The sequence below is a fragment of the Anneissia japonica genome, unplaced genomic scaffold (genome assembly GCF_011630105.1).
Source record: "Anneissia japonica isolate Jap-2015-1 unplaced genomic scaffold, ASM1163010v1 scaffold287943_len491860_cov182, whole genome shotgun sequence".
NCBI lineage: Eukaryota > Metazoa > Echinodermata > Crinoidea > Comatulida > Comatulidae > Anneissia > Anneissia japonica.
This window is the reverse complement of record NW_022736938.1, coordinates 401,990-427,175: the sequence shown is the minus strand read 5'-3', so window position 1 is coordinate 427,175 and position 25,186 is coordinate 401,990. Positions and strand designations below refer to the sequence as shown.

Below are 25,186 nucleotides of genomic sequence, written 5' to 3'. Positions count from 1 at the left end.
GTCTAGTGCTATGCTCGTGTACATGCGACGATGCTATGTTAAAATGTTCAATTTTCCATATTTGATTCTTTCACTCCATTTCAAATCTAACGGGTCAATACTGTGACGTTTATTAAAGAAATACTTATTCTACCAAGTTATTTTACGATAAAAGGATAAGTAAGTTTGAGGAGTTTAAAAACTGTAAAAATTTACTTGAGTGGCGGCTTATTATTGTTTGAAATAACAGACACCTAGGGGTTTGTTTTGATGTTATACCCACTATAACAGCTTTGTTTGGTGACTAATTCTGTCTACTACATTGCACACATTGATTACTATTAAATTAATTACCGATGGTTATTTATCATCAATAAGTTATAGTTTTATAATATATTCATTGTTTTTTTTTTATAGTGGAAATTTTTTTTTTTTTTTCAATTGTTTAGTGTTTTCTTCTCTACAATATTCTGTTTTGTTCAATACAAATATTGTTCAATACAAATATTGTTCAAAATTATACAGACCTCTCTTTTAATGTTACTTGACAGTATTAGAGCCCAATCACACAATAGTTACAGTACGTCGGCTCAGGGCCACTTTTTTCAAATGTGAACAATCAAAGTCAGCTCAGGTCCTGCAATGCCGGACCTGGGCTGACTGTACACCGAACCTGGGTCACCAAGGTCACTTTGACATCGTGTAGAAAAGAAGATACCAGGCTTATAGCAAGACTGGAGTTAAGGTTAGGGTCAAGCTAGATCCACCACGATCCCCAACTACGATTTACATAAGTTTGTCGGAACAAAATATCCGCGGCCTAAACAAAGGGATCTTGGAAAATACAGTACTACCTCATTTTATAAAAGCAATAAAAGCCAGGTCTACTATAGTATAGTCTTATTAAATTTCAAGGCTTTCTATTATGACAGCTAGGTAGGCCTAGGGTCGACAAGGCTAGGCTAGGCCTACCTAGGCTAGTCTATGATCATTTTGGCCGTTGCTCCTTTTGGCCCCCCAGTTTGTTAAGCTTATTAACATTATTATGTATGGTGCGCCATTAGGGTCATCACATGAAAGCTATCGTTAATAATAGCCTGACTTGCGTTAGGTCTAACTGATATATTACTTAATCAATTTCATTACAAACGCTAATTTGTTGGTATAAGACATGCAGACATACTAATAAAGTGGTTAAAAATCTGTTAGTATTATATTACGGTAATTTTTGCATTCTAATTTATATAGTTATATCAAGTTCATGTTGTGGTAATGTACAATATGATTTATTTTATCAATAAATTTATTATCAATAAATTGACACACAATATAATGTTTCATTTTTTATAATATTATTTAATCTGTCACATATTGTCTCGCTTAGGCCATGGGAATGATCCGAAAAATATTGAAAACTTACATACAAGGCATAACAACATATAATGAATTTTTCAAAATAATTTTTGTGCAGTAGCTTTTTAGGCATGCGGGCAGGGATGCAAATCTACAACTGTCATTCCCTAGGCCTTAATTTTTTTGAACTTTTATTATCAATATTTTCGTCAACTCTTATTATTGTAGGTTACTACTAGCTAGACCTAGGCCTACTAGAAACTAACTAGGGCCTACGTCTCCTTCTGTTGAAAGACATAAAATACAGTACAATAATTAATGTAATAAATATAATTAATAAACAAACACCAACTCAGATTTATGTAGGTTTACCTGAACAATATCCACGGCCTAAACAAAAAAAGGGATCTTGGGTAGCCTAGTATGTTTTTAGGGCCTAGGCCTAGGCCGATTGAATTTCAAGGCTTTCACTACAGCTTGGCAGGCCTAGTAGGGTCGACTAGGCCTACGCGGACTAGGCTAAGCCTACCTAGGACCATTCTTAGGCTAAGCCTACCTATACTACCTTTTACAAACAAACACCCCTAATATCGGGCACGCAGGCAGGAAGACAATAATGGATTGATGTAGGCCTATCCTAGGCAGGCTAGGCCTAGTTAGTAGAGATAGGGCCTACATAAGAATAAGATTAACATTGACAAATTATCTGCTAATTACAAATCATAATTGATCAAATTTACATCAAAGTGTACATTTTACCAGAATAACATACCTTTAAAGAAGACTGATAGTAGAAAAATAATCAAATAAGTGCTAAAAAAAATAGCTACTCAGCACCACAATCAGCACACAGACAGATCGCAAGCCCACTTGGCACACTGTGTACATAGGTCAAAGAGTAAAGGTCATTTGATTTGCATAACACTGCATTATGTACTTGTTATCGTTATGAACTTATTTGCTTCATATATGAAAAAGACTTTCATGAGACTAGGAGTTTAGGAGTTATTCAAATGTATTCCAGTAGTTGAACTATCTGCAAATAAAAAAGGGAAATAAGCTATATATTAAAGTTGTACAGATTAAAATAATGAAAAATTCAATCATAATATATAAATTTCTCAATTTGATTATTTAAGCAAATTTATTAAGTTACAATCAAAAATTTGAATAAGAAAATTAATGTCATTAAAACAAAAAGTCGAATAATACCTTTAGTTTATTCGTTTGCATTAGACCCTTAAGAATGTTTGTATTAAATTGTTCTATTTGTGTTAACTTATTTTATCAAATTTTGATTTATTTTTTTCAGGTTTCCAGCACTTCAGTTGTTAGGTTTCAAATGAAAATTAGAACAAGAAAAAGTGTCCTCGCACATATCATTGTGAAAGTTGATAAAAAATTGTAAAAACATATGGGACTTTTGTTATGAGTATATATCAGTCTTGAATTTTAAGTGGGAGTTACAGATCATAACTAACGTAACATATTACATAAAGTCTCAGGGCCACGCTTCCCAAAAACTATGGGTTGACTCAAAAGTTATAGTAATCAGGCAGAATTTCCATAACAACTACGGAAACTCCAGTACTTGAGAAGTCGGATAAAGATGGAAATACACTTTTGACTATAGGTTATTGCCTACCCCTTTCTTCCCCTTGCGCCTTGCCTCAGTTCATTTGGATGGGGGTTTTTTTCTATTTATCCTCCTCTGTGTGGCTCGAAAAAAATGCCGAATGAGGGTGGTCCGAACATAGGAGTCGCCTGAGCCTCGGTTAGGGTCCCAGAATAAAAATGATGGTGTGTTTCATGTGGAGACTCGGAGAGGTTGGTTAGGAACGACCAATGGATTTAACAACTGACATACGCTCTTGTGTGTGCGACCTTCCAAGGGGGCGGGGCTACTTAGCAGAAACTAAGTTTTGACCAGTGCGTTCTTAATTAGTTAAATTTTGGGATAGGACAATCACAATAATTTCATTTGCATGAGAATAATATTTTTAATCCCGGATCCCGGATGTGGCGTCGAACAGGGAAATCCTTGATGCCCAACGGAAGGAAATAGTATAAGCTAGCCTATGGCAAGCAGGATAACATTCAATCGAGATCGTAACGCTGTTTCACATGGTCTTGCAATAATACAATAACAAAGAAAGCACGGGATGCTAATTGCTTTAATGTGAATTGCTTTTCCTAATGCAAATGTCTTTGTTGTCCTTTTCCAAATGTACGTTTTGACGTTTTATTTTTTGTCGTGATACTGATTGTTTTTTTTTTTTTCCTGTGTCAATCCATTTTCTCTGTGTTTAGGTTTTCTCGCTAGTTGCATTTTAATAATTTCGTATATTTGTAGATTTTGTAAATCTGCTCGCAATTCAGTTATGTTTTACTGCTTTGATAATAAACCCAAAATGAATGAAACATGTCTCATCAACACGCACATTTGTGTACGTTCACGCTGCAGTTTTGCTGGATCTTTGCAACAATATCCAAGTGGTGAACCTTATTTAGAAGTATGTTACATGATACACGCACTACTAAGTACGCGGAGCCACGTCAGGCCCACCCGCCGCCGGCGGTACCCAAGCCTAGTTATGCATATTAGTCTTTCTTGCATTTCAGTCAGCAAATTACACCATGCAGCCATTTATGTCGTACATTGAAATTTCAAAAAGTAGCTCCTTACTAAAAAAAAAACCATCACAAGACAAATACATGATATAAAAGTGAGCTTATTTTTAATGCTTCAAGGAAATATACAAAGAATGACTAAATGACTGGTTTAAAAACAGAAATAATGTAATCAAAATAACATTAATTTATATCTGACACTTTAGGAGCACTTGTGACTGTAAAGCCCTGTGCAGACTATCAAATTTTATTTGACAAAAACATGTGATATGCCTAAATATGGTCATGATGACATCACATCATGACCATATATAGGCACATCATGACTATATACGGGCAGACAACAGTTGTTTGTCAAAAAAAAAATTGATAATCTAGACAGAGCTAGTGTTTTCTATGATTTATTATCAACTGGAGTCAAATGTGTTTCCATTAAACATTCAAAAAGAAAAGTGTTTTACAACACAAGATATTCATAAGAATAAAAAAACGAAACTAAATGTTGAAATTCAACAGTTTTGTACTATATGCAATTATGATTCATAATATTCATAATAAGCAAATGCAAATCCAGGAGAAAAGAAATGTCCAAAGCTATTTCAGGTGACGATCTACATAACAATTTTTAAGAATTATCAATAAAAGTGAATATTTACATTATTATGAAATAGAAGGCATACTTACATAGTCCTTTTTAAGGCCCTATGCTACAATCAATTTATTTAGCAACATTCTTAATTCTTTTGCCCAAAATTATCTTCATTGGTCTACAAGTAGCAAGATTAATATTTTTCCCCAATCTTAAGTTCTGCCAAAATTATAAATGATTATCAATTTGTTTGCCCATATAAAGTCATGATATGCCTATAAAATTATGGTTATGAGGTGATGTCATCATGACCATATTTAGGTATGTCACAATAAAATTTGACAGTGTGGACAGCACTTCATGGATAACAATCATTCCTTAACAACACTTATTTTTACCTAGTTTACATAAGGTGCCATTCACACCACCATTCTGTTTTACAACAATTACTTTCAGAAAACAGAAATTGTCCGTCTTTAAAAACCATTTCTGATTCACAATATTTTATAACCTCAAGCTTCATATTATTTCACAGTTTCTGCCTTTGCAAATGTTCTTAATATTAAATAAATCCTTGCAAAATCACTTATTCACATTAATTTAAACATTTAAATCTATTTCGCATTACCAAGAGTAAATACACTTTCATATTGCTGTGTTCACACTGCTGAGTCCACATTGCTTCGATCACACTGCTGCGTCCACACAATTTTAACACATCTTTACAACAATATTGTAGATACAGTAGTACTATATGTGTTATCAAAATGTAAAAATAAGGTAACATTCTCTATTTTGTTCCAGGTGACAGTCGTGGACCTATTTGTAAAGATCTTCTCGGTCACTGCTAGTCATGTCACTGTCCTCCAATGTGCTGAAGTTGAGGAAGTGGGAAGGTCGATGAACCTCATGGTAGAACTCTTTTGGATTGGCCAGCTGCAGGTCGTACCTCATACCAGCATCATGACGAACACCTGGAAGATGGAAAGAAAATAAGAAAGTGAAGAGAATTTGCTTAATAACATTCTTTAAATACAAATTAATTCAGAACAATTGTATATCACCAAGTCAAAATAATACAATTTATCGGTGTAAATAACAAGATAGAAATACATGGATGGACGTATCTATTATATATTCAAATCAAAAATGTTTATTGCTATAAACATCATTGGGGGTTAATAATTTTAGTATAAAAAATGTACGATAAAAAACAAACCTACAAAATTGGAGAATGTGACCTAAGTTCTGCCAAAGGATGTTTTTTAAATGCATCCTTCCATTATCCAAAATTCTGCACCATTTAATGGGAAGTATTTGTTAGATTTAGGGGACAATACAGTCAGTCTTAAAAGGAAATTTCTGGTATTGTATTTTTTTAAATAATGATGGGGTGGGGTTGGGGAACTATCATGTATTGGCTAAAGGGAAGTAATAGCAATTGATATTACTGGAAGGTTATGTGAAGGTCACGGCCAGAAGTAGTATCCTGTGGAGATGGAGGATAATGGATGGTTAATTGAAAACACATTTTACACTAGATACAGTAAGTAATTGATTCTTCTTACCCATAAAATTGTAGTTCCAAGAACCTGTAGCTGGTACCATGAAGAAACCGAGGAAGCGATCCGACAGAAGCATCTGTACTTTCTCGTAATGTGAAGGCAGGTAGCCCTTGGGGTTGTTACCTTTGTCAGTGTTTTGACGTCCCCATTCAAACCCACTTGGAGTCAGTTTGTAGGCAGTGAGGGAACAGGAGCCTGGAGTGAAACTGTAAACAAGAAGTAGTAAATCTTTTTAGGAAACACAGATACATAAATACAATGGGACTTCAGCAACAATATCCATGGAGCAGGGCTATGCGGTAAATTCTATTGTTCAGCGGCCAATGGTACTTGATGCTTAGGACATAGGAGGGGAAAACAATAATAGTCAGCTGTGCATTCAGGCGTGAAATACAGGAGACAAATATAGTCTACTACAGTATCCTACATGGCATGCAGCTTCTTAATTCAGGTCCACAGGTCATTTGTTTAGCTGAATAGCTACAAAAATGTGGAAAATTATTTTTAAAGGGTACAGAAATAATCCAAAATCTAATCTAACTTGAATCTAATAACTTGAATTAATGACCACATCTCAAACAAAGGGTACAGAAATAATCCAAAATCCAATCTATTTTTAATCTAATAAATGACCGCATTTTAAACAAGTTTATGGAGACTTTTTTGAAAATGGAAATGTTAATAATAAAGATATTTTAGAAGATATATTCTAACAAAGAAATAGGCCAGGATAATATTACTAAAGGGGCCTGAAAATTATATGTTTAGGCCTAGGCATTGACCAACAATTGACAGAATAGCCTAGACAAATTCAATTTAGTGTAATATGTGTAAAATACTCAAAAAAGTAAAGCACCGTCCAAACTATGGAATAACATGTGACAAATTAATGTTACGTACCCATATATGGGCATATTACAGTTTTTTTGTCACATAAAATTTGACAGTGTGAAAAAAGCTTAAGTGTTAATCTGCTTTCTTTCCTCCATGCATATTCTAATACCAGTTCTCTTCATGAACAATAACATTATTACAGTATTACTAACATTCCATCATGAATCCTACCTGCAAGTGATGACAATTGTCTTCTCTCCATCCCATGAGGGATTGTCGGCCATTATCTTGGCTTGTGTGGTGACATCCTGCGGGGACAGCTGAGGCATTTCATTCGGCTGCGTGTGAATCCAACCCAAAGGTTCCATTTCCTGCAAAATGAAATTGAATAAGTGAATAATTGGAACAATCATTTTAATTCATTTCTGTCTCAGAACACTAAACAACTACAGGATAGGATAATGCAATGCTCGAAAAACATGACGTCTGAAGTAATGGTTTGTTATGACAGGAAAGAATCTCTATAAGGCCACATTTCAATACACAAGCTACCCACCCAATTCCATATGAAAAAAATCCCAAATATTTGCATTAGTACAAACAAATGTGCCAATAAAATAAATAAATAATGGCTACTGTGGAAATAATGAGTAGTGATATAAATACTATATGGTTGTTGATTTAAATGGAAAGTATTCAATGTTCTACAAGTAAACAAAAAATTATTATATGAGGCATGTTGTGGCAAAATGGCTACGTTGTTCCATAGGCCAGTATTGAATAAATCAGCTATAAAAAAAAAGGCATCTCAAAAAATGGCCTAAATTTTTTTTCCCCACTATAAAATCAACAGTTTAATACCAGATAAATGATTTCTGGAGTCTTATTTCTGGAAATGGTCAAATAAATCATTTATTTAACACTATTTCGGTAGTTAATTCCATTAAATAATGTATGCAAAGATAACTCTGGAAGGAAATTACTAAAAATCATGTTTCTCTCGACTCAAAGAGAGCTGTACTTTCACTTCCCAATGACTAGGACTTGAAGTATTCAATGTCAATGAATGACCCTTCATTTAAAGATTACCAATCAATGAAAATACCAATTACTTTAATTTCAATTTTTTTGCCACAATTGCCTCATATAATGTGATTGAATACCATACACAGGGAATATTTACTATAATAAAGATAACATATTTTATGCCCAAATTACTCACACCAAAAATTGATGGCATAAATATTGCAAATTTCAGATTTGCAATCCTAGCAAATGCACAACTGCAAACTTACCATTAGATACTCGTGAGATGGCAGCTGGTTTGGTAAATGCACTGTCTGGTGGGTTCCCCACTGTGGCACCATCACGATGCAGCGGATCTCCTTCACCTGTGGGTTGTCAGGTGGGCTTACGCCATACAGGTAACCAGAAATCTAGGAGAAAAAATTTAAAATTATATTAATATTATTGAACATTTACCTACAAAATAACAATAATTTATAGGACAGTAATAATAACACTGTAGTGCTCCTCTTATATAACTCAAAAAATCAAAACAAGTTCATTTTTATATTGTGAAAAAAAAAATTAAATCTATTGGGTAGCAATGCCTTGAAGTTATATTGTTAATAATGTAATGCAAGAAGTAATATCAATTCTACTACTAATAACAGCAATAATGTAATATACATTTTATGGAATTGCATGTGAAATAACTATATGCTCTAAATATATTATAATTTTGTCCAATCAAATTGATAATTAAAATAATAAGTTAGCAATATCCCGGAAGAATAAACTATCCCTCATGACAGGTAAATATGTAATCATTTACTAATGCTCTCAGTCCATAGTTCTGATGATAGTTACGTGTAAGACATGGCTATCATTTCAGAAACAAAATGAATATTATATACCTGTGCACGTAAATCTGAAATGACGATAAATTTCTTGAGCACGTTCTTTGGCAAGATGTATGTGTATCCAGTCTCTTTGATGTCGTCAGAAGACACGTAAATGTGGTTGGTTCTCAAGTGCAAGTTGGTAGCAGAAATAGCACGCACACGCCACTCAGTTTTAGAGGAGAAGGTTGCGGTCTCATAATTACTTGTTGTTGATGTAATTATCTCATCACCTAATGAATACATTTAGTGTAACTCTTAACATTAATCAAAAACAAATTAAATTTGTTTATTAAAATTTATGTTCAACAACTATTCTCCCTATTCGTTCTTTATTTTTTCATTCACAATCAACAGCTATCATCTCTTCAATTGCAGGATGGGCTTTATGAAGTCCTATAAACAAAGTCTTTCATTTATCCAGCAAGAAGTGTGTTCAGTTTTGTGAGAAAAAAAAATATGAATTTTCCAGGATTTGAACCCAGGATTCTGATAATAAAAGTTGGGCACCTTAACCTCCGAACCACTACTAGCGTTTTGCTCACCGTGTTTGTTTACTGTCTTTGTGGTAGTAGCAGTCAATTGGGACTGCTCCTTGGTCTGCTTCTCAATCTCTGCAATCTGTTGACGTTGCTGGGAGGGAGCGGAGATCTCCATGCCAAGGATGATATCACGGATCTCAGATTGTGTCAGGGAGGCAACATTCACACTGGAAGGACACAGAAAAGCTCATGAACAAGAAACAAAAACATATAAGCATCAATTTTTCCTATATTTGACCGATTTAGATTTTTAAAAAGCAACTCTTTGCTATTCTGAAAGTATCCTCAGTTTAACAAATATAATTTTTTAATTCATAGTTTCTGGTACACTTGATTTCTTTACAGCTACCTTCCATTATTTTACTTAATTCAATTACTCAAGTGAACAAACTTACTTATTTTTCTTTCCATAGTCTGCAAGAATGAGGTCTTTCAGCTGGACTTCTACTTTGATCCATTCCTCATCACTTAACGTTGGCCAGATGTGATGTGGTTCAGTGATTGTGGTCTTGTCTGGCTTCAGGATGACCTTGGTTCGATCATTGTTGACGTGAAGTGCACGCAATATCAAAATAAGACGTGAAAATGCCTATAACAAAAAACAATATATAAATAGTTTTTAGTAAGTGATTTTACATAAAACAGATAAATGTATGCAATCATAAAAGAAAATGGATTTTTACTGGAAATGTCCCAGCTTGATACCAGGGTTAAGATGATAGCACAGAACAGAAACAGCACAATACAGCCACATTTGCAGATACCTAAAAATGCATGACAGGTTTCAATCATGAGTGCAGAGCTCTCTCTATACTATACACATTTTCTGTGACAAAACAAGTACACATACATTGGCAGGACAAAGTTATTTCACATCTATAAATGGAAATGACGACATTTAGTTATGTAAAATAAAGTGTCCTGAAAACTGCATTAAATAAAGTAGAGCTAAGAAAAAAGTGTACAGCTGCAAAAATTGAACAGACATATTCAGATTTATGTTTTAAGACTTTTCCAACTGATGTAAACTGCCTTAGTTGATAATGGGTGTTTCCTGTTAGTACAATCCATACTCAAAATGTACAAAGAGAACATAATGATATTCCCTATGAAATATCATAAATGGCGCCATGCCTCATCCTGAGAAAATAGCAGTAGTGGAGAATATGGGACAGAATACTTAATGAAGAGCGTGAGAATAATGGGATTCCATATTCCTATACTCTTCACTACATACACAAAATACAAGAATGCATATCCTTCCAGTTCAAGTGTTCTATCTATCACAATGTTAAAGAACTTACTGTATAAGATGAAATGGTTTTCAACCAATCATCATAGAGGTTGAATAGGACCATCTGCGGTTCTGTAGCTTTCAGGATGAGGTCACCAAACTTCTCTACTTTGAGGCAGGCCTGGAATGGAAGCTGCAGTTCACTGCCTTTGATCACAATGTTTGGGAAATCCAACAGATGCACCTGAAAATTATTAATTAAGAAATTATTAATTAATATTTAAATTTCTAACAGCAGGTTTTAGAATTTTTGCAGTAACTTCTACATCACAACAGCATAGAATTTAAAAAAAATAAATATTACATAAATTTTAAGAACAATGTTAGTAATAATAAATTGATGTTGGGAGGTTATTTTGCTCACCTCAAGTGGATCCAACATGCCTTTTCTAGTAACAATAATTTGTTTCGGCTGTTCTTCAACGGGCAGCGATCGAATTAAGGCAGCGACCTCTTCAGCTGTCTTCCATTTGGCCAGCTGAGTAATGAAAACACATCAAATGATAAAATTACTGCAAGATGGATTGCAGAATTAAAGGCATATTACAGATGAAATAAAGAGGCTGTATTAGATATAGACTTAAACTCTGAATACATGGAAACATATTTACAGTAACCTTATTTGGGATGGAACTGTTCCAGCTTGATACCAGGACTAAGATGATGTGTTACCATCAGAGTCCAACGATGCTAGGCACTGGAATTAATATTGCATTTTATTACGAACAGAAACAGCACAATACAGCCAGATCTGCAGATACCTAAAAATGCACAATTACCATATCTCACAACACTGTTAACTGAATTAAAAATATTGATTCATGTGCGGCTCTAATCGATTCGCTAACTAACCTGTCCAAGACGTTTCTGGCCAGCCCACACCGATGTATGAATGATCTTGAGGAAAAGCTGTCCTGTCCTGGGATTGAAGATGAAAATAGCTCCATTGATAGGCTTCGTGGTCAAGTTACCCTCAAAAGTCTAAAAAGAATATACAAATAATTTTATTTACATTAGACTTTAAAAAGTATCCAAATTATAGTTATTTAAAGAGTACTTAAGTGCTAATTCCAATAGATTTACTTCTCAAATACTGAAAGTCTGACCTAAAAATCCTTCAATGGCCACTCCAAATATATGACAATTTTCAAAGAATACAAAGGTGCATTTGAATGTGTGGCCTTCCAATTTCAAAATTAGCCTGTGCGCAAAATGTCCTTATTTATCTAAATAAACTATGTAATTAAATTTTAAAATATGTAAAATTCCGCTGTGATGCAAGGCCAATTTAGTATCATGGCACTCTTGCATAACCATTAAGGAGGTAAATAAGACATATGCTTATTTTCATCATGTATAGTCTTGTTCAAGTATTCTAAAAATAACTCTGTGGCCAAATCCAATTGTAAAAGATATATTGTGGCTTATGTTTTTTTAGCAATTGGTCATATCATTCCAATGTTGATTATACTAGACTACCAATGAAACAAAGTTGTTTTTTTTTTAAATCTATACAATTAAGCTTTTCAATCAATCTTTTGATCAACCATTTAATCAAACAATCCATCCATCAATCATCATACCTTGTGAATGGTCACCCTGTACACATTTGTATCATCCACAAACCAGATGATTTGATTGGAGAACAGCTCGCCATAATTCTGCGATGAAAGGTAAGGTTCTGTAGGCTCTGACGAGTACAGCTGGAGGCCTTTGCGGATACGTTCCCGCAAGACATACAAGGCTGGGTTAGCCTTCATTATTTTACCCATGGCTTGCTGAATCAGAGGCTTGCAACCTGGGTACCAGTTGCCAAAAGCACTGAAATCAAAAGAAGTCCCATATTGAACTTAATATCATATATACAGACAATTTCTTTTTATTGTTATTCTTTACATATTATTTTAGAGGGTCAGATACTATCTAGCCTTGAGAGGCTAAATCATGGTTTATCACATTCTAAAGGTATACATCATTCCCTCAAAACTGGTTATTAAATTTATTTAAAGATCTTATAATAAGAAGATAGCACACTATTCGATTTATGTGTGCAGATCCTGTAACAAAGCCATGCACTATTTTCTAGGGCACCCTTTTGAAAAAAAAACAAGTACTTTCTTGTGTTTTTATGTGGAGCAGAATAACCAGTAACAAAGTATATATAGAGAGCAGTTTCACATGATTCTAATATACCACTTTCTGTGTTCCATTTTGTACAAGTATTAGCACACCAAACATTCATGATTTTGTGAGGGAGCACTATAACTTAATGTTTATATTTTATTACGCATAAATGTGGGTATTGCCCTATCTTTTTATAGAATCTTTAAGTTATCCAGTAAAGTTATGTATTCGAGTTTGAAATGAACAATAACAAACAAGTATTTTACTTATATACCATCAAGATCTGGAGAAAAAAGATCACCTATGATCACACATATACAATTTACTAACCTGTGCAAGTTATATGCTAGATCGATTGCAATTAAAACACCTGTGGGTGATGGGTAAATACTCATGTTGTCTGTAGTGTAGTCAAGGAATTTGGCTCTTGCGTAACGTTCGACATCGTGAGAGTCATAGTCTCCCCATCTCAGCTGGATGTCCAACCAGAATTTCTGTGTTGTTGTACTATCCATTGTATCCCTTAATAATAAAAAGAACAACCCATCTTCATTATTTAGAAAAATTATTCAATAGATTGATTGATTTAATTAATGTCATGGACTGTGGACAGATCAACAGCAATATTCAACATTCTTTTATACTATTTAATGATTTAATCCCTATATGTTGAGTTTTGTTAGTAACTTACTTAGAATCTGCCAGCAGGGACGGTCGTGAAACATTCCACTTGTATGAGGCAAACAAGAGAATGTCTGCGCATGAACTGTTCATCTTGTAAGACTTCCTAGGATGGATGGTTTCCTTCTGAACTGTCTCAATCTCAAGGGCATCCAATTCTTGATCAAACACCTTTTTCGTGAGGGAAGAATTATTGTGTTGCAGTAAAAATACATGAAAACTATTTTGTACAAGTGGGAAAGCCATAGTAGGTTACAAAAATGAAAGCTCTGTCTATTCAAGTTCTATTAAATTTGTCTGATTTGTCCATTTATAAGCATCATGATGTTCCATTACAACCAGGTATGGGCAAATCACAGTAATACATCACATAAATCTAGAGTTCAGACATACATGATTTCTAGGGAAAAATTTTGAAATCTTATTTAAATTTGACTTGAAAAACAAAATGTCTTTGTGGCACTAATATCTACATTACATTTTTCACCTTTTTAAACATTATTTTATTTTTTAATAATTTGATCATTTTTTACTTGTTTTAACAGAAATGATTATGTTTATTTAATTATAAAATATGCAGTGTTGTAAACCAACAAATATTTTGGAACCAAAATAAGTATTCTTTTATCTTTTGGTATGTTTTAGGGTCAGATACTATCTAGCCTCTGGAGGCTAAATAACAGTTGATCAGACATCACAGTATGCATCACTCTCTCAATAAGTTAGAATTAGTTTATTCCTCAAGCAAAATAATTTTAACTTCATAAGCTTTAGGAAATAAAAATATGCAAGAAGTAACCATTCTATTGAACAGTGAAAAAAAATTGGAAAAAAAAAACATGTTATAAATATTGAAACTAGATGCATTAATGCAGAGAATATAAAATAGACGAACCTGACACAGATCCATGACAACACTTTCATGGACCTTCTGCCATAAATGAGCCCTGAAGATCTGAATAAGGGAGATCTTGAGTGTTGGAATCTTGCCATGCATAAAAATACCAGTCAAGTCCAACTGCACCTGGAAACCTACATATACCTGAAAAAAAAAAAAAATTGTTTTTTTACTAATGAAGTTGAAGGTACATAAAACAATAAAGTTAAGTTCAAAAGAGAGATTTTACAGCTATGGGGTAGCAATTCTAGCATTAAGGTCAAAAGTGCAAACTTCAAATGCCTGATCATTTCTATAAATCACATAATCACTTACATTAGCTCTGTTGATGGTGGGTGACCACCAGAGAGTGAATCGTCTGTTTGGAATCTGGTTCAAACCGGATCGCTGGGCATTGGTCAGTTTCTTGTATTTCATTGACTCCTCAAATCCACTAGCCTTTTCCCTGTTGAAATTTTAAAATACTCTAACTTAATTGTTAAAAGAAAATAAATAACAAAGCATTGTAAAGAAATTAAAACGCCTTATTAGTTAATAAGATTACTGTATTTCAAAAACTGTCCCAGCTTGATACCAGGACTAAGATGATGTGTTATCATCAGAGTCCAACGATGCTAGGCACTGGAATTAATATTGCATTTTATTACGAACAAAAACAGCACAATACAGCCAGATCTGCAGATACCTAAAAATGCGTTTCAAAAACTGTAGCATTGTAAATATGGTGCTCGCCTTTCAATACCAGAATCATAAGTTAAAACCCATTAAATTGGGGCTATATATCAATTTCTGTTGGAAGTGGGATATTGCTCTAGATCTTTGGATTGATTACATCTAGCAGACAGAAATTGTGTTGCGTAACTTAATAGGAACATGCGACATGGAATTAAGAAAACATCAATAGACTAGTCCTACAATATTATGCGGTTATTTACCAGAAGAGACCTTCCCACGTGGGAAAATACGTGCCCTTGAAGAGGGTGTGTTCCAGGATCCCTTCAACACCACCTAAAGCTTGGATCATGTCTGTTCGGTAATTGTTTAAGTTCCACAGCTTGCCATCATGCCTCTGATGGGTCCACCAGAATGGATTCTGCTTCAGGACCTGCAAAAGAAAAAAAAAGAAAAGAAATGAAACAACTATTTTTACTAGAAAATTGTAATTTCATCGAATTTATATATAACAGCAGTTACTTTAGATAAATACTCTAAAATAATAAAATCAAATAGCAAATGATTTTATAATAAATTATGAGTATAAATTAATAAAATAAAAGAGAATTATGTTATATTACCTTTATTTTAATATGTAACATTTTTATATTCATTTTATCAGATGATTATTATATTCATCATTATCAATATCTATTATTTAGTAGACCTAATTCTAACAATAATTTATATTTTCTAAGAAAAAATATACAGACTGCATAACATCTTGTGGTCAATGGTAACAGTGGCCGTGGTAGACCCTGCAAAACCTGGGCTCACATGATTAGAGATGACCTGACGATGATGATAACAGTATAATATCAAGTGCAGAGTCCCACGATATAAAAGGGTCTTGGTTAGGGGTATGGAAATGGAAGTTCCTCTGTAAAAACATAGCTGCTTCGAGGGTCAGATACTATCTAGCCTAAAAAGGCTGCATCATGCTTGTATCATTTCAAAAAGGTATACATCATTCCCTCATTTACATATTACACTTTACAGAACACTAAACTATAGCTGGTATTATTTTACCTGGTACTGCTTGAAGTCTGTCCTAACTCTCCAGCCCTTGTCGTAAGCTAGGGTGTGTCTGTCCTTCTGGAAGAGTGTGTTAATACGGGGAATTCCTCTGTCCCATGAATCTTCAAGATCTTCCAACGTCAATCGCCTTTAGAAAAACAGAATTATATTAAAGTAAAAATAGGAATCAGTTTGTCCGGTTATGATTGTGGCTCTGTTTGCGGTGCGGGGCGTTTTAATCAATACAACTGTTTTAAACATGAGTGATTAAATTGGAGTGATTGTGGTTATGTCTCCATAAAGCGATTCATCCGTTTTGATTTCAGCCTGCCGTGCAGTGTGGTGAATTCATGCAAAAGGGCCTTTAAAAATGCATGTGATGGAATCACTTTACACGCAAACGCAACCCAGACAAATGGATTCTTACAGAGCTTAATCCTTGATTGGCTACTTGAGTTAGTCATTTGTGAATCTACAGGGACGATAAATTGGCCAAAAAGAACAAGAGCTGCGAGGATCGTGCATGCGCAGATAGTTTTTTCGTGTCAGATTAACATCCTTGAGTCCATCCATCTTTGATGCGAAAGCTCACTAATATGTCATCAACAAAGATAAACTTTAAAATATAATAGGATTGTTATGGCATTAACAATTCAATTATGTAAAACTTATACCAACAATGCATAATATACATAAAATACATTTTAAATAAACATATCACTCACCTGCTCTGTGCTGTAGCCTCCTGTCTCTTGAGAGCGTACTCAGCCCATACACGCTGTGAATCGATAAACTCGCTTTCCCAGGGTTGAATGTAGCGATACAAGTTTGGAATCAGCTGATCCTCATCATGACTCATACCGGATCGGAAATGAGTGATGCCAACATCGGTCTGCTGTGACCACCTACAAAGCAGTTTTTTTAAATGGGTCAATATATTCAATTAAAGTTTGTGCCTTTCCATACATTATAAAAGTATAAATTGGTAACTGCTTTGTTGGGGACTGGAATGTTTTCGTCTGATGTGCAGCATATAACACTTAAGACTAGGAATATTGCTGAAGGAGCAAAGAATGAAGGATGCTGTGCATGTTTGCTGGAATAGAGCCTATAAATATTTGAATTATCATTACTGAGGTAAATTGGTATCTTATTTTTAATAACGCATGATCAATAATAATGACAACATGTCGTATATACTATACCACCCCATGCAAAAGAGACCTCTATAAAAACAAAAGGACAATTTTTAAGCTAACCTTAGATCTGACTGTGGGATAAGAACGTGACCCATTGATAACATGCCTAGTCCACCAAGCTCCTTAGGTGTGTAAAATACAACTGGCGGGAAACGACTAGGCATCTTTGAGTTAAGACCAATCTTGATACGCGTCTGGATCTTGTTCTCGCACTTTACAAGCAGATCCAACAGCTCCTGGGTGTTGACAACGGCCTCACGGTAATAAGTCATAAGGCCAATGAGGGCAGTGTTCCATTTATTGACAATCTGTAAGTAAAAAAAAACAATTATATTTTTGCAAATGACACACTTACAAATAGATGCTATGGACAGAGCGATATACAGTATACTAGATGATAACTGGCAATTTATAAACCTTGGCAATATTTTTTAAATTACCTTTGTAAAAGTGGTAGATCCAGAGGCCATAAGAATCTGTCGGACTCTGTTGTGAAACTTCTGCATGGATTCGTTGTCCACACGAAGGAAACACTGAGCAGTTCGTTCTTTGGTAACCTCATTCTGTAAATTCCACACTCCATCCTTGTGCGTAAACTCATCGTATGTTGAGCGGCACTTTGGTAGTATACGACACTCAAAGCCGCTCATGTTGAAGAGAAGGTTAGGATTGTCTTTGCTGTAAACAGACACAAAGCTGTTCTCCCACTGAAATGTGGTGATGGATCTGGGAAGACGATTCTTCATATCCCAGAACACAGCACGTCCCCTGGGAAAAGACAAACATTGTAGATATGAAACACTTTGAAGTGTATACATATAACTAAACTTTGTTTAGAAAGAAAATGGTGGATTTAGAATTTTTTTAAACAGCAGGCTCTAAATTTAGAATAGATAAATGGGGAACATTAAAAGCAGTGGCATAAGGAAGGGGCCGGTGGCCCTATTTAAAGTATTTGTATTCTATTTTTTTTTTATTTTAACACATAGCATGGTATGTAACGGAATTGTTTTAAATGTAGAGGCAAAAGCAGATGGGACATTCCCGACTTCACCCACCGAATGGATCCGTTCCTGATTAAAATTTAAACTCACAAGTTAACATCATGTTTCATGAGACGCATCCTAGCATCTCGTGGCCAGCACTTCTTATTGTTGTATCCCACAATGTTTTCGTTGTTCGGATCAGGATGCTCTGTGAGATAACGCTGGATCAGGTCTCGCGCTTCTTCAGCTGAAAATCTATATATAGGAAAATAAAGGAAATGTCATTTATATCATTAATAATCTTGCTTATTTTTTATACAGCAGGCTCTAAATTTAGAATAGATAAATGGGGAACATTAACAGCAGTGGCATAAGGAAGGGGCCGGTGGCCCTATTTAAAGTATTTGTATTCTATTTTTTTTTTTTTATTTTAACACATAGCATGGTATGTAACGGGATTGTTTTAAATGTAGAGGCAAAAGCAGATGGGACATTCCCGACTTCCCCCACCGAATGGATCCGTTCCTGATTAAAATTTAAACTCACAAGTTAACATCATGTTTCATGAGACGCATGATGAATATAACAACATTTACATACATCTATGGCTGTTCCAAGGAAAACCAACAAAAATAGAATAACAGTTATGTTGTTTTGCCATGGGATGACCACCTACATTTAACATAATCAGCATTTCAGTAAAACTCTGAATATAAGAGATGCTTTACCTGAAAAATATGTGGACTCTGTCAATGTATCTGGAGTACAGTCTGATTGGATGCCCTGTTTCTGTAGCCACATCCTACAAAAACAACCATTCAATTATATTAGATAGCACAAGAATCTACTAGATTGTAAAAATGTGTATAAACAAATAAAGTTTATGGACAGCCAATAATAAAAATACTTTGAATAACTGATGATGACTCTGACTTTTGAACAGAGGCATAAAAAATGGCCACCATGTTAGAAAACCCGTACATTAACAATCATTTTGAAATGAAAATAACTATGAAAAAAAGTACTTAAACCAACATATCATATGAAAGCAATACAGTATTAACATTTGCATTATCTTTGCCACAGCAGTATATAAATATACTATCTAGTTAACCTTACTTGGAATGAAAGGAAATCATTTGGACATTGTGGAGGGCCGGTCATCTCGCTTGCCCGGTGCAAGCCTAGGCAGAGTAGGTCCAATACTAGACCATAAAACTGGACAATAAATGACGCAAACTGAAGTCCACGGATTATTCCATACGAATTGGTGTGGTTCATGTCCTGAAATTTAAATTTATTAAAACCAAAATAAACATTTTTTTTTAAAACAAATATTCTAAAATCCTATTTTATGACTATTCAATCCATAGAACATTAACAAAATTATTATGTGTATATAAGAGAGAGCACTGTGTGTATAATGTCACTGATGTTAAGCAGAAGACAGCAGGAGCTCTTAAAATATTTGTCAAATCAAACACATTTTCCAAGACATCATCATCTTCCATTTGAGACAAGGCACCTCTGTTTTCACCCCCATATCATCTGGTTACATTGCAATATCTTTGCTAAAAGCTAAACAAATAATCATAAAGACAAACAAATGAGCATCTACCTTGTAATTGATGACAACATTGTTCTTTGCTGTCATGTAATCAGCAATGTTGTGGTCCACGATGAGACGCAGAAGTCTGTTCAGTAACGTCAAGTCGATTTTCTCGTACATCTTCTCAAAACGAGACTCCATCATAACATTGCACTCGCCTTCAGATGTCTCCCACACATCTTGCAGGTTGTTGATACCTGCGAGTAACATTAAGAATTATGAATATAGTTTAGTCCCTGCCTTTCCTTGATAATTGTCAAGTGCTTTTACGTAAAACTACCACCTATCTAAAAGACCTCACATAATTATATACATTTTTTCCTTTACCAAAAGTAATGTATAATAAAATGGCACAGACACAGACTATACAGATTGTGATTGTGTTTTTAGCTTAACAGTGGTTGTCCTTTTAATATGTGTTCACCAGAATCATCGGCAGAATTTTCATTATTGTCAACGACGATACAAAAGGATACTGGCTCTACCCTCACCATCATAAATATACCAGTATCATATAGATGATTCTTACCTTGGCACCATTTGTATACAAGTTGTGGTGGTGGTTCTGTGTCTGCTGGTTTGATCCATGGTGGGAATAGCCTTCGTTTGTCAGCCTCATACCACAAGTACTGATCCAGGTACGCATCTGTGATCTTCTCCAGTGGTTCAACGTCGTACACTGGCACAAGGTGACTGTACAAGTCCATGAACTCAATTCCAACCTGTCATTATAGTTAATACCATCATCATTATCTTGTGATTCAAACAAATTAACAATAGGCACTCACTGACTTGTAATAGCAAAAACAGATGATACAGATAAAACCATAACACTAGATCACACACATATATACATTAAACAATGACATTAAAGTAATGCAGAAAACAATTACAAAAATTAAATTAAATAATGAATTAATGTTAAGCACTTTCATCTAAAAAAATGAATGCTACTATATTAACAATGAAAATCTTCCAAAAATCATAGAAATAGTGTTATTACTTGTTTTTTTTTTTTTTAATATATATAAATAGATTTCAATATTAAAATTCAGAAATATGAAGTATTCACACACCTCCTTGAATGCTCTCTGTGTGAGCAGATGACGTTTGATTCTACTGAGGGCTTCATGAGGATTATCGTACGCTTGTTCGATCAGTCCAAGCTCCTCGCGTTGTGATTGATTCAAACGACTTTTCACACTGAAAAAAACCAAGAAAAATCCCATTTATTATTATTAAATGGAACACATAACATGTACAACATGGGTAAAATATTACCCTAGGCACACCATATTTAAGTAAAACAAAAGCGACTCCAAACAAAGAAAGTGTAGCCAGGGCCAAAGTATTACAGTGCATGGTGATAAGTAATTCAATATGGCAGCTCTGTTTATTAAAAAGGATATAATGTAACACAAACCAATAACCCAAATGAGTTTTTTGTTTACTCTATTACCACTGGAAGCCCTAAGGTTTGAGTGGATAATGTGCATTTTATTATAGAATCATGCACCTAAAATTAAGAATGTAAACTGGACGTACCTGTAGGCTTCTTTGAGCCTCTCAAGGGCAAGAATAAGCAGTTTAGTGTCATGCTTGTAGGACAGTGGCGGGAATGGTATTGGGGAGAATCTTCGACTCTCCAACCAATGCACCGTTGTGGTGTAAATGGCTACAGCTTCCTCTGCAGTGATATATGGACCATCCTACAACAAATGAAAAAAAAATATTAGTCATCAAGTTGCCATACATTAGCTGCATAAATGAGTACTTATATCAATGGAGAACTATGAACATGGAGAAACTAAAGCTGTGCACCCACTGCACCCAACATGTGTCAACCGACGCGATTCTATGGCGAGCACAATGGCAGGATGTATGCGCAACAGCTCGTTTCTAATAACGATCAGTTCAGACTGCCACTAACAATTAGCAGACGACATCACATTGTCTAACGCTCACTGGGGGCTGGGTTGGATTCGTCAGCCGAAAGTCATATGACCATCATACTACACGGTGAGCGAACACCAGCACAAAACAGACCGAAATATAAAAACTTATCAAGGAACTCAGCAAAGCGACTGAAGTAGGACTGTCGTTTGATGTAATTCAACGACGCAGCAATGATGATCACATATTGATGAGAAATATGTCCATCACAAGGAACTTATCATTTTGTGTTTGGAGTAACTATATTGCATAAAATGAAAAAAAAACACCTTGTATGATTATGATCTGAACCTAAATCAAGACAAGATTAAACATTATTCATACCTTTAGATAATTGTGTTGCCTCTCCTGCTCTGCCTTTAGGTACAGACGTGTCAGCCGTCCAAGGTTCTTCTTGCAAACCGTCTTGTCAACGGTTGCACCACGTCGAATACGCTCACGGTTGTAATGCGCTGTGTTCGTCCACCAATCAGCTTTCGATTTCACATATCGTAGAATCATATTTTCAATTGGAGAAGGAAGGCCAGGTACCTTTAACAAACAAAATATACAAAGATCTATATTTTCAGATACAGCAGTTAATAAGGTCCAATATCAAAGAAAGTTCTCAGTTGACCATCCATTAAACAGTGACATAACACAAATCAGAAAATATATTGGTAAATCGTTTTGTACACGTAGACAATCCATACTTTTCTAAAATTAAGCAAATTTTGTGCATAAATTACGCTTATTATTTTACATCTTTAAATAATCAATTATAATATTAGTATCTACATAAAGTTTGGTTAGACTGCATATATAATGGATGTTAAAGTTTATGACATTTGAAGTGGAATTGAAAAGTTTGGTGGTTAAGTTACTTATCTTCTAATCCCAGGGAAGAGTAGATTTAAACTGAACCTGGTTACCCAGAAAGAAGATAAAGAATTTTAAAAACATCAGATACCCCCCTTAAGCCCTGTCCAAACTATCAAATTTTTACCAAAAAAAAAATGTTGTATGCCCATATATAGTCATGATGTGCCCATATATAGTCATGATGTGCCCATATATAGTCATGATGTGCCTATAAATATTCATGATGTCACGTCATCATGACCATATTTAGGTATGTCATGTTTTTGTTAAATAAAATTTGATAGCCTGGACAGGACCTTACCTTCCATGGAATGTTTGCTTTCCAGCATCGCCACGCTTCACTGAGATGCTGCAATATGGTCCTGGCTTTGTTCTGCTTAATTCCTTCAGGCATCATATCCACAATATCGTGCATAACCTAGATTCAAAGGATCAAAATCCAATAACTGTTACAACGAAAAAAATGCCTTGTGGTTTAATACTTTTTTGTTTCATTATCTAAATTTATTTCACTAACTCTTCATTCTTCAAACTAGAGCTTGGTTTCCATGCAACCACTACAAGCAATGCTGACAGCTTTTGGTCATGCTGATTGGTCGGTCAAATCAGGGTGCCTTACAGATTGCGTGGAGGACTTCTATGCAGTACAACAATTGCACTAAAAACACTGTAGCGACAGTGTAGTGATTTTAAAGAAACCAGGCTTATGTTAAAATAAATCTGTGTTACACTGACTATCATACAGAGCCTAGTCAAATGAATAGTTTCATATTTTAAGATTTTAAAAATGACCATGTACTCACAGAAGCTCTTAGCTCAAGATCAAAATGGCTTTCTACACGTTGCTTGGTAACAGTCTTGGCCACACCCTTGGAATGTCGGCCCTCAAACTGACGGGATAGTAGATTCCCAAGCCAGCGTTCTAGTAAAGGTGTGATACCACGCATGAAAAACACCCACACACGCCACCCAGCAGTCCAGATGCCAACACCAGGACCCTTGCCGACTGCACCCTGTTAAAAAAAACACGATTATTGATCAGTTAAATTAAAATATTTCGATCAAACATTTTATTTACTGGAATAAAAGCACATAAACAGATACAACTGTATGCTTATAATTCAATAATTACTCTTCAATATTACCACTTCCCATCTCCTTGAAGCTCCTTTTTATCACCTTAAAACCAATGCTTAGACTGAGAACTGCTTTCCATCTCCTTACATCTCCTCTTAAAGAACTTATACTTCGATCATTTCATTCATTAACAAGCATATTTTTCTTCCTTACATCAATTTTCCAAAACAATTTAACTGTTTACCTTTCTATAAGTACCTGCTACTACTTGGGGATTGGATTCAACACTAGTTACTAAGCAGATGCTCAGTGGACTAGTAGTTATGACATCAACACTAGTTACTAAGCACATGCTCGGTGGACTAGTAGTTATGACACCGGGCTAGTTATCTGGAGGTTGTGGTTTCGATTCCCACTCGACTCACAAAGTATCAGGTAAGGCAAAACATCACTCCTATGTATTCTGTAATAACAACCATCCCTTTCCTGCCTTCCAAATATATTCCTCTTTCCTAACAATGATATATCTTTCAAAACACCACAATTTTCATAAATGCTAACATCATTATTTTCTGCTTTTGTTCATCACCTACTTACCGTGTTAAACCTGTAGTAGATAACATGCTTCAGATCTTTACACATACGGATCTGTCTCATCAGTTTGTACTTGTATCGATACATGCCAGTCAGCTGACCGATATGAGCGAAGATGTACTGAATACCATCCGCCAACTGTCAAGGAATAAAAACAATCAGTAAATATTTCAGTTGTATTTTCAAGATGAGTTATGTACATCATTAGTCTAATGATAAAATTAAGTGTGCGATGTAAATATGGTTACTTACTTGAAAAGCATCAACATTTCCAAGTCTGTACTGCACATGGGCATCAATGGTGAGTTTGGTCAAGCGAAGAACTTCACGGCACAAATGGAACGCATTACCGAAACGTGACTTCTTCCTTTCCTAAAAATTAAAATGAAAGTTACAATTATTCGTCTTACCTTACAAAGAATATAGATACGATTAGACATCACTGCTCTGAAATTATTTAGTAATTAGCTGAGGTTTTATGCACTTTGAGGAAAATCTGACTTTTCTGAAAATTGGTTGAGGGTAGCCAAATGACTCTAAGCTGGCTGGTAACACACTTTAGAAATCTTGAAGGCCAGGGAAAAATGTGATAGTTGATGGGTTGTTGTTCAAGTCTCTATAAACTCTAATGGACCAATTTATCAAAAGATTACTGTGAACCTGTTATGAACTTGTGACTAACAACACAAGAGACAAAGGGACAACAATGACATGATTATATAGATTATAGCTTGTGTTTTCTTTTGTATTATTTATATTGTTCTGGTGGAATGTCTCTTGCC

At 34.8% G+C, this 25,186-nt stretch overlaps 2 protein-coding genes across 6 annotated transcripts in view; both read right to left on the bottom strand.

Moving 5' to 3' along the window:
* LOC117116964 (NADPH--cytochrome P450 reductase-like) overlaps window positions 1-2,240 on the bottom strand; it is a 30,523-nt gene extending 28,283 nt beyond the window's left edge. The window contains exon 1 of the mRNA XM_033261131.1: window positions 2,105-2,240. The gene's annotated coding sequence lies outside the window, so the exon portion shown is untranslated. The remainder of the gene's footprint in view (window positions 1-2,104) is intronic.
* A 1,806-nt stretch (window positions 2,241-4,046) lies between these two features.
* Window positions 4,047-25,186, bottom strand: part of LOC117116959 (pre-mRNA-processing-splicing factor 8) — a 32,451-nt gene continuing 11,311 nt past the window's right edge. For 4 of the 5 annotated variants that reach the window (XM_033261110.1, XM_033261112.1, XM_033261111.1 and 1 more), the window contains exons 13-43: window positions 24,408-24,542; window positions 23,537-23,746; window positions 23,035-23,151; window positions 22,197-22,403; window positions 21,465-21,628; window positions 20,996-21,122; window positions 20,449-20,641; window positions 19,929-20,116; window positions 19,430-19,594; window positions 19,039-19,112; window positions 18,419-18,565; window positions 17,765-18,092; window positions 17,385-17,632; window positions 16,851-17,030; window positions 16,138-16,273; window positions 15,330-15,499; window positions 14,710-14,839; window positions 14,392-14,538; window positions 13,507-13,667; window positions 13,146-13,337; window positions 12,275-12,512; window positions 11,544-11,672; window positions 11,056-11,169; window positions 10,702-10,875; window positions 9,793-9,986; window positions 9,401-9,564; window positions 8,871-9,088; window positions 8,247-8,387; window positions 7,183-7,322; window positions 6,121-6,323; window positions 5,372-5,526 (exon numbers count right to left, since the gene is read on the bottom strand). In XM_033261110.1, coding sequence (XP_033117001.1) covers window positions 5,372-5,526; window positions 6,121-6,323; window positions 7,183-7,322; window positions 8,247-8,387; window positions 8,871-9,088; window positions 9,401-9,564; window positions 9,793-9,986; window positions 10,702-10,875; window positions 11,056-11,169; window positions 11,544-11,672; window positions 12,275-12,512; window positions 13,146-13,337; window positions 13,507-13,667; window positions 14,392-14,538; window positions 14,710-14,839; window positions 15,330-15,499; window positions 16,138-16,273; window positions 16,851-17,030; window positions 17,385-17,632; window positions 17,765-18,092; window positions 18,419-18,565; window positions 19,039-19,112; window positions 19,430-19,594; window positions 19,929-20,116; window positions 20,449-20,641; window positions 20,996-21,122; window positions 21,465-21,628; window positions 22,197-22,403; window positions 23,035-23,151; window positions 23,537-23,746; window positions 24,408-24,542 — 5,289 coding nt within the window. Of the gene's footprint in view, window positions 5,527-6,120; window positions 6,324-7,182; window positions 7,323-8,246; window positions 8,388-8,870; window positions 9,089-9,400; window positions 9,565-9,792; window positions 9,987-10,701; window positions 10,876-11,055; window positions 11,170-11,543; window positions 11,673-12,274; window positions 12,513-13,145; window positions 13,338-13,506; window positions 13,668-14,391; window positions 14,539-14,709; window positions 14,840-15,329; window positions 15,500-16,137; window positions 16,274-16,850; window positions 17,031-17,384; window positions 17,633-17,764; window positions 18,093-18,418; window positions 18,566-19,038; window positions 19,113-19,429; window positions 19,595-19,928; window positions 20,117-20,448; window positions 20,642-20,995; window positions 21,123-21,464; window positions 21,629-22,196; window positions 22,404-23,034; window positions 23,152-23,536; window positions 23,747-24,407; window positions 24,543-24,656; window positions 24,777-25,186 lie in introns of all 5 variants that reach the window. The other variant, XM_033261114.1, reaches the window with a different exon arrangement.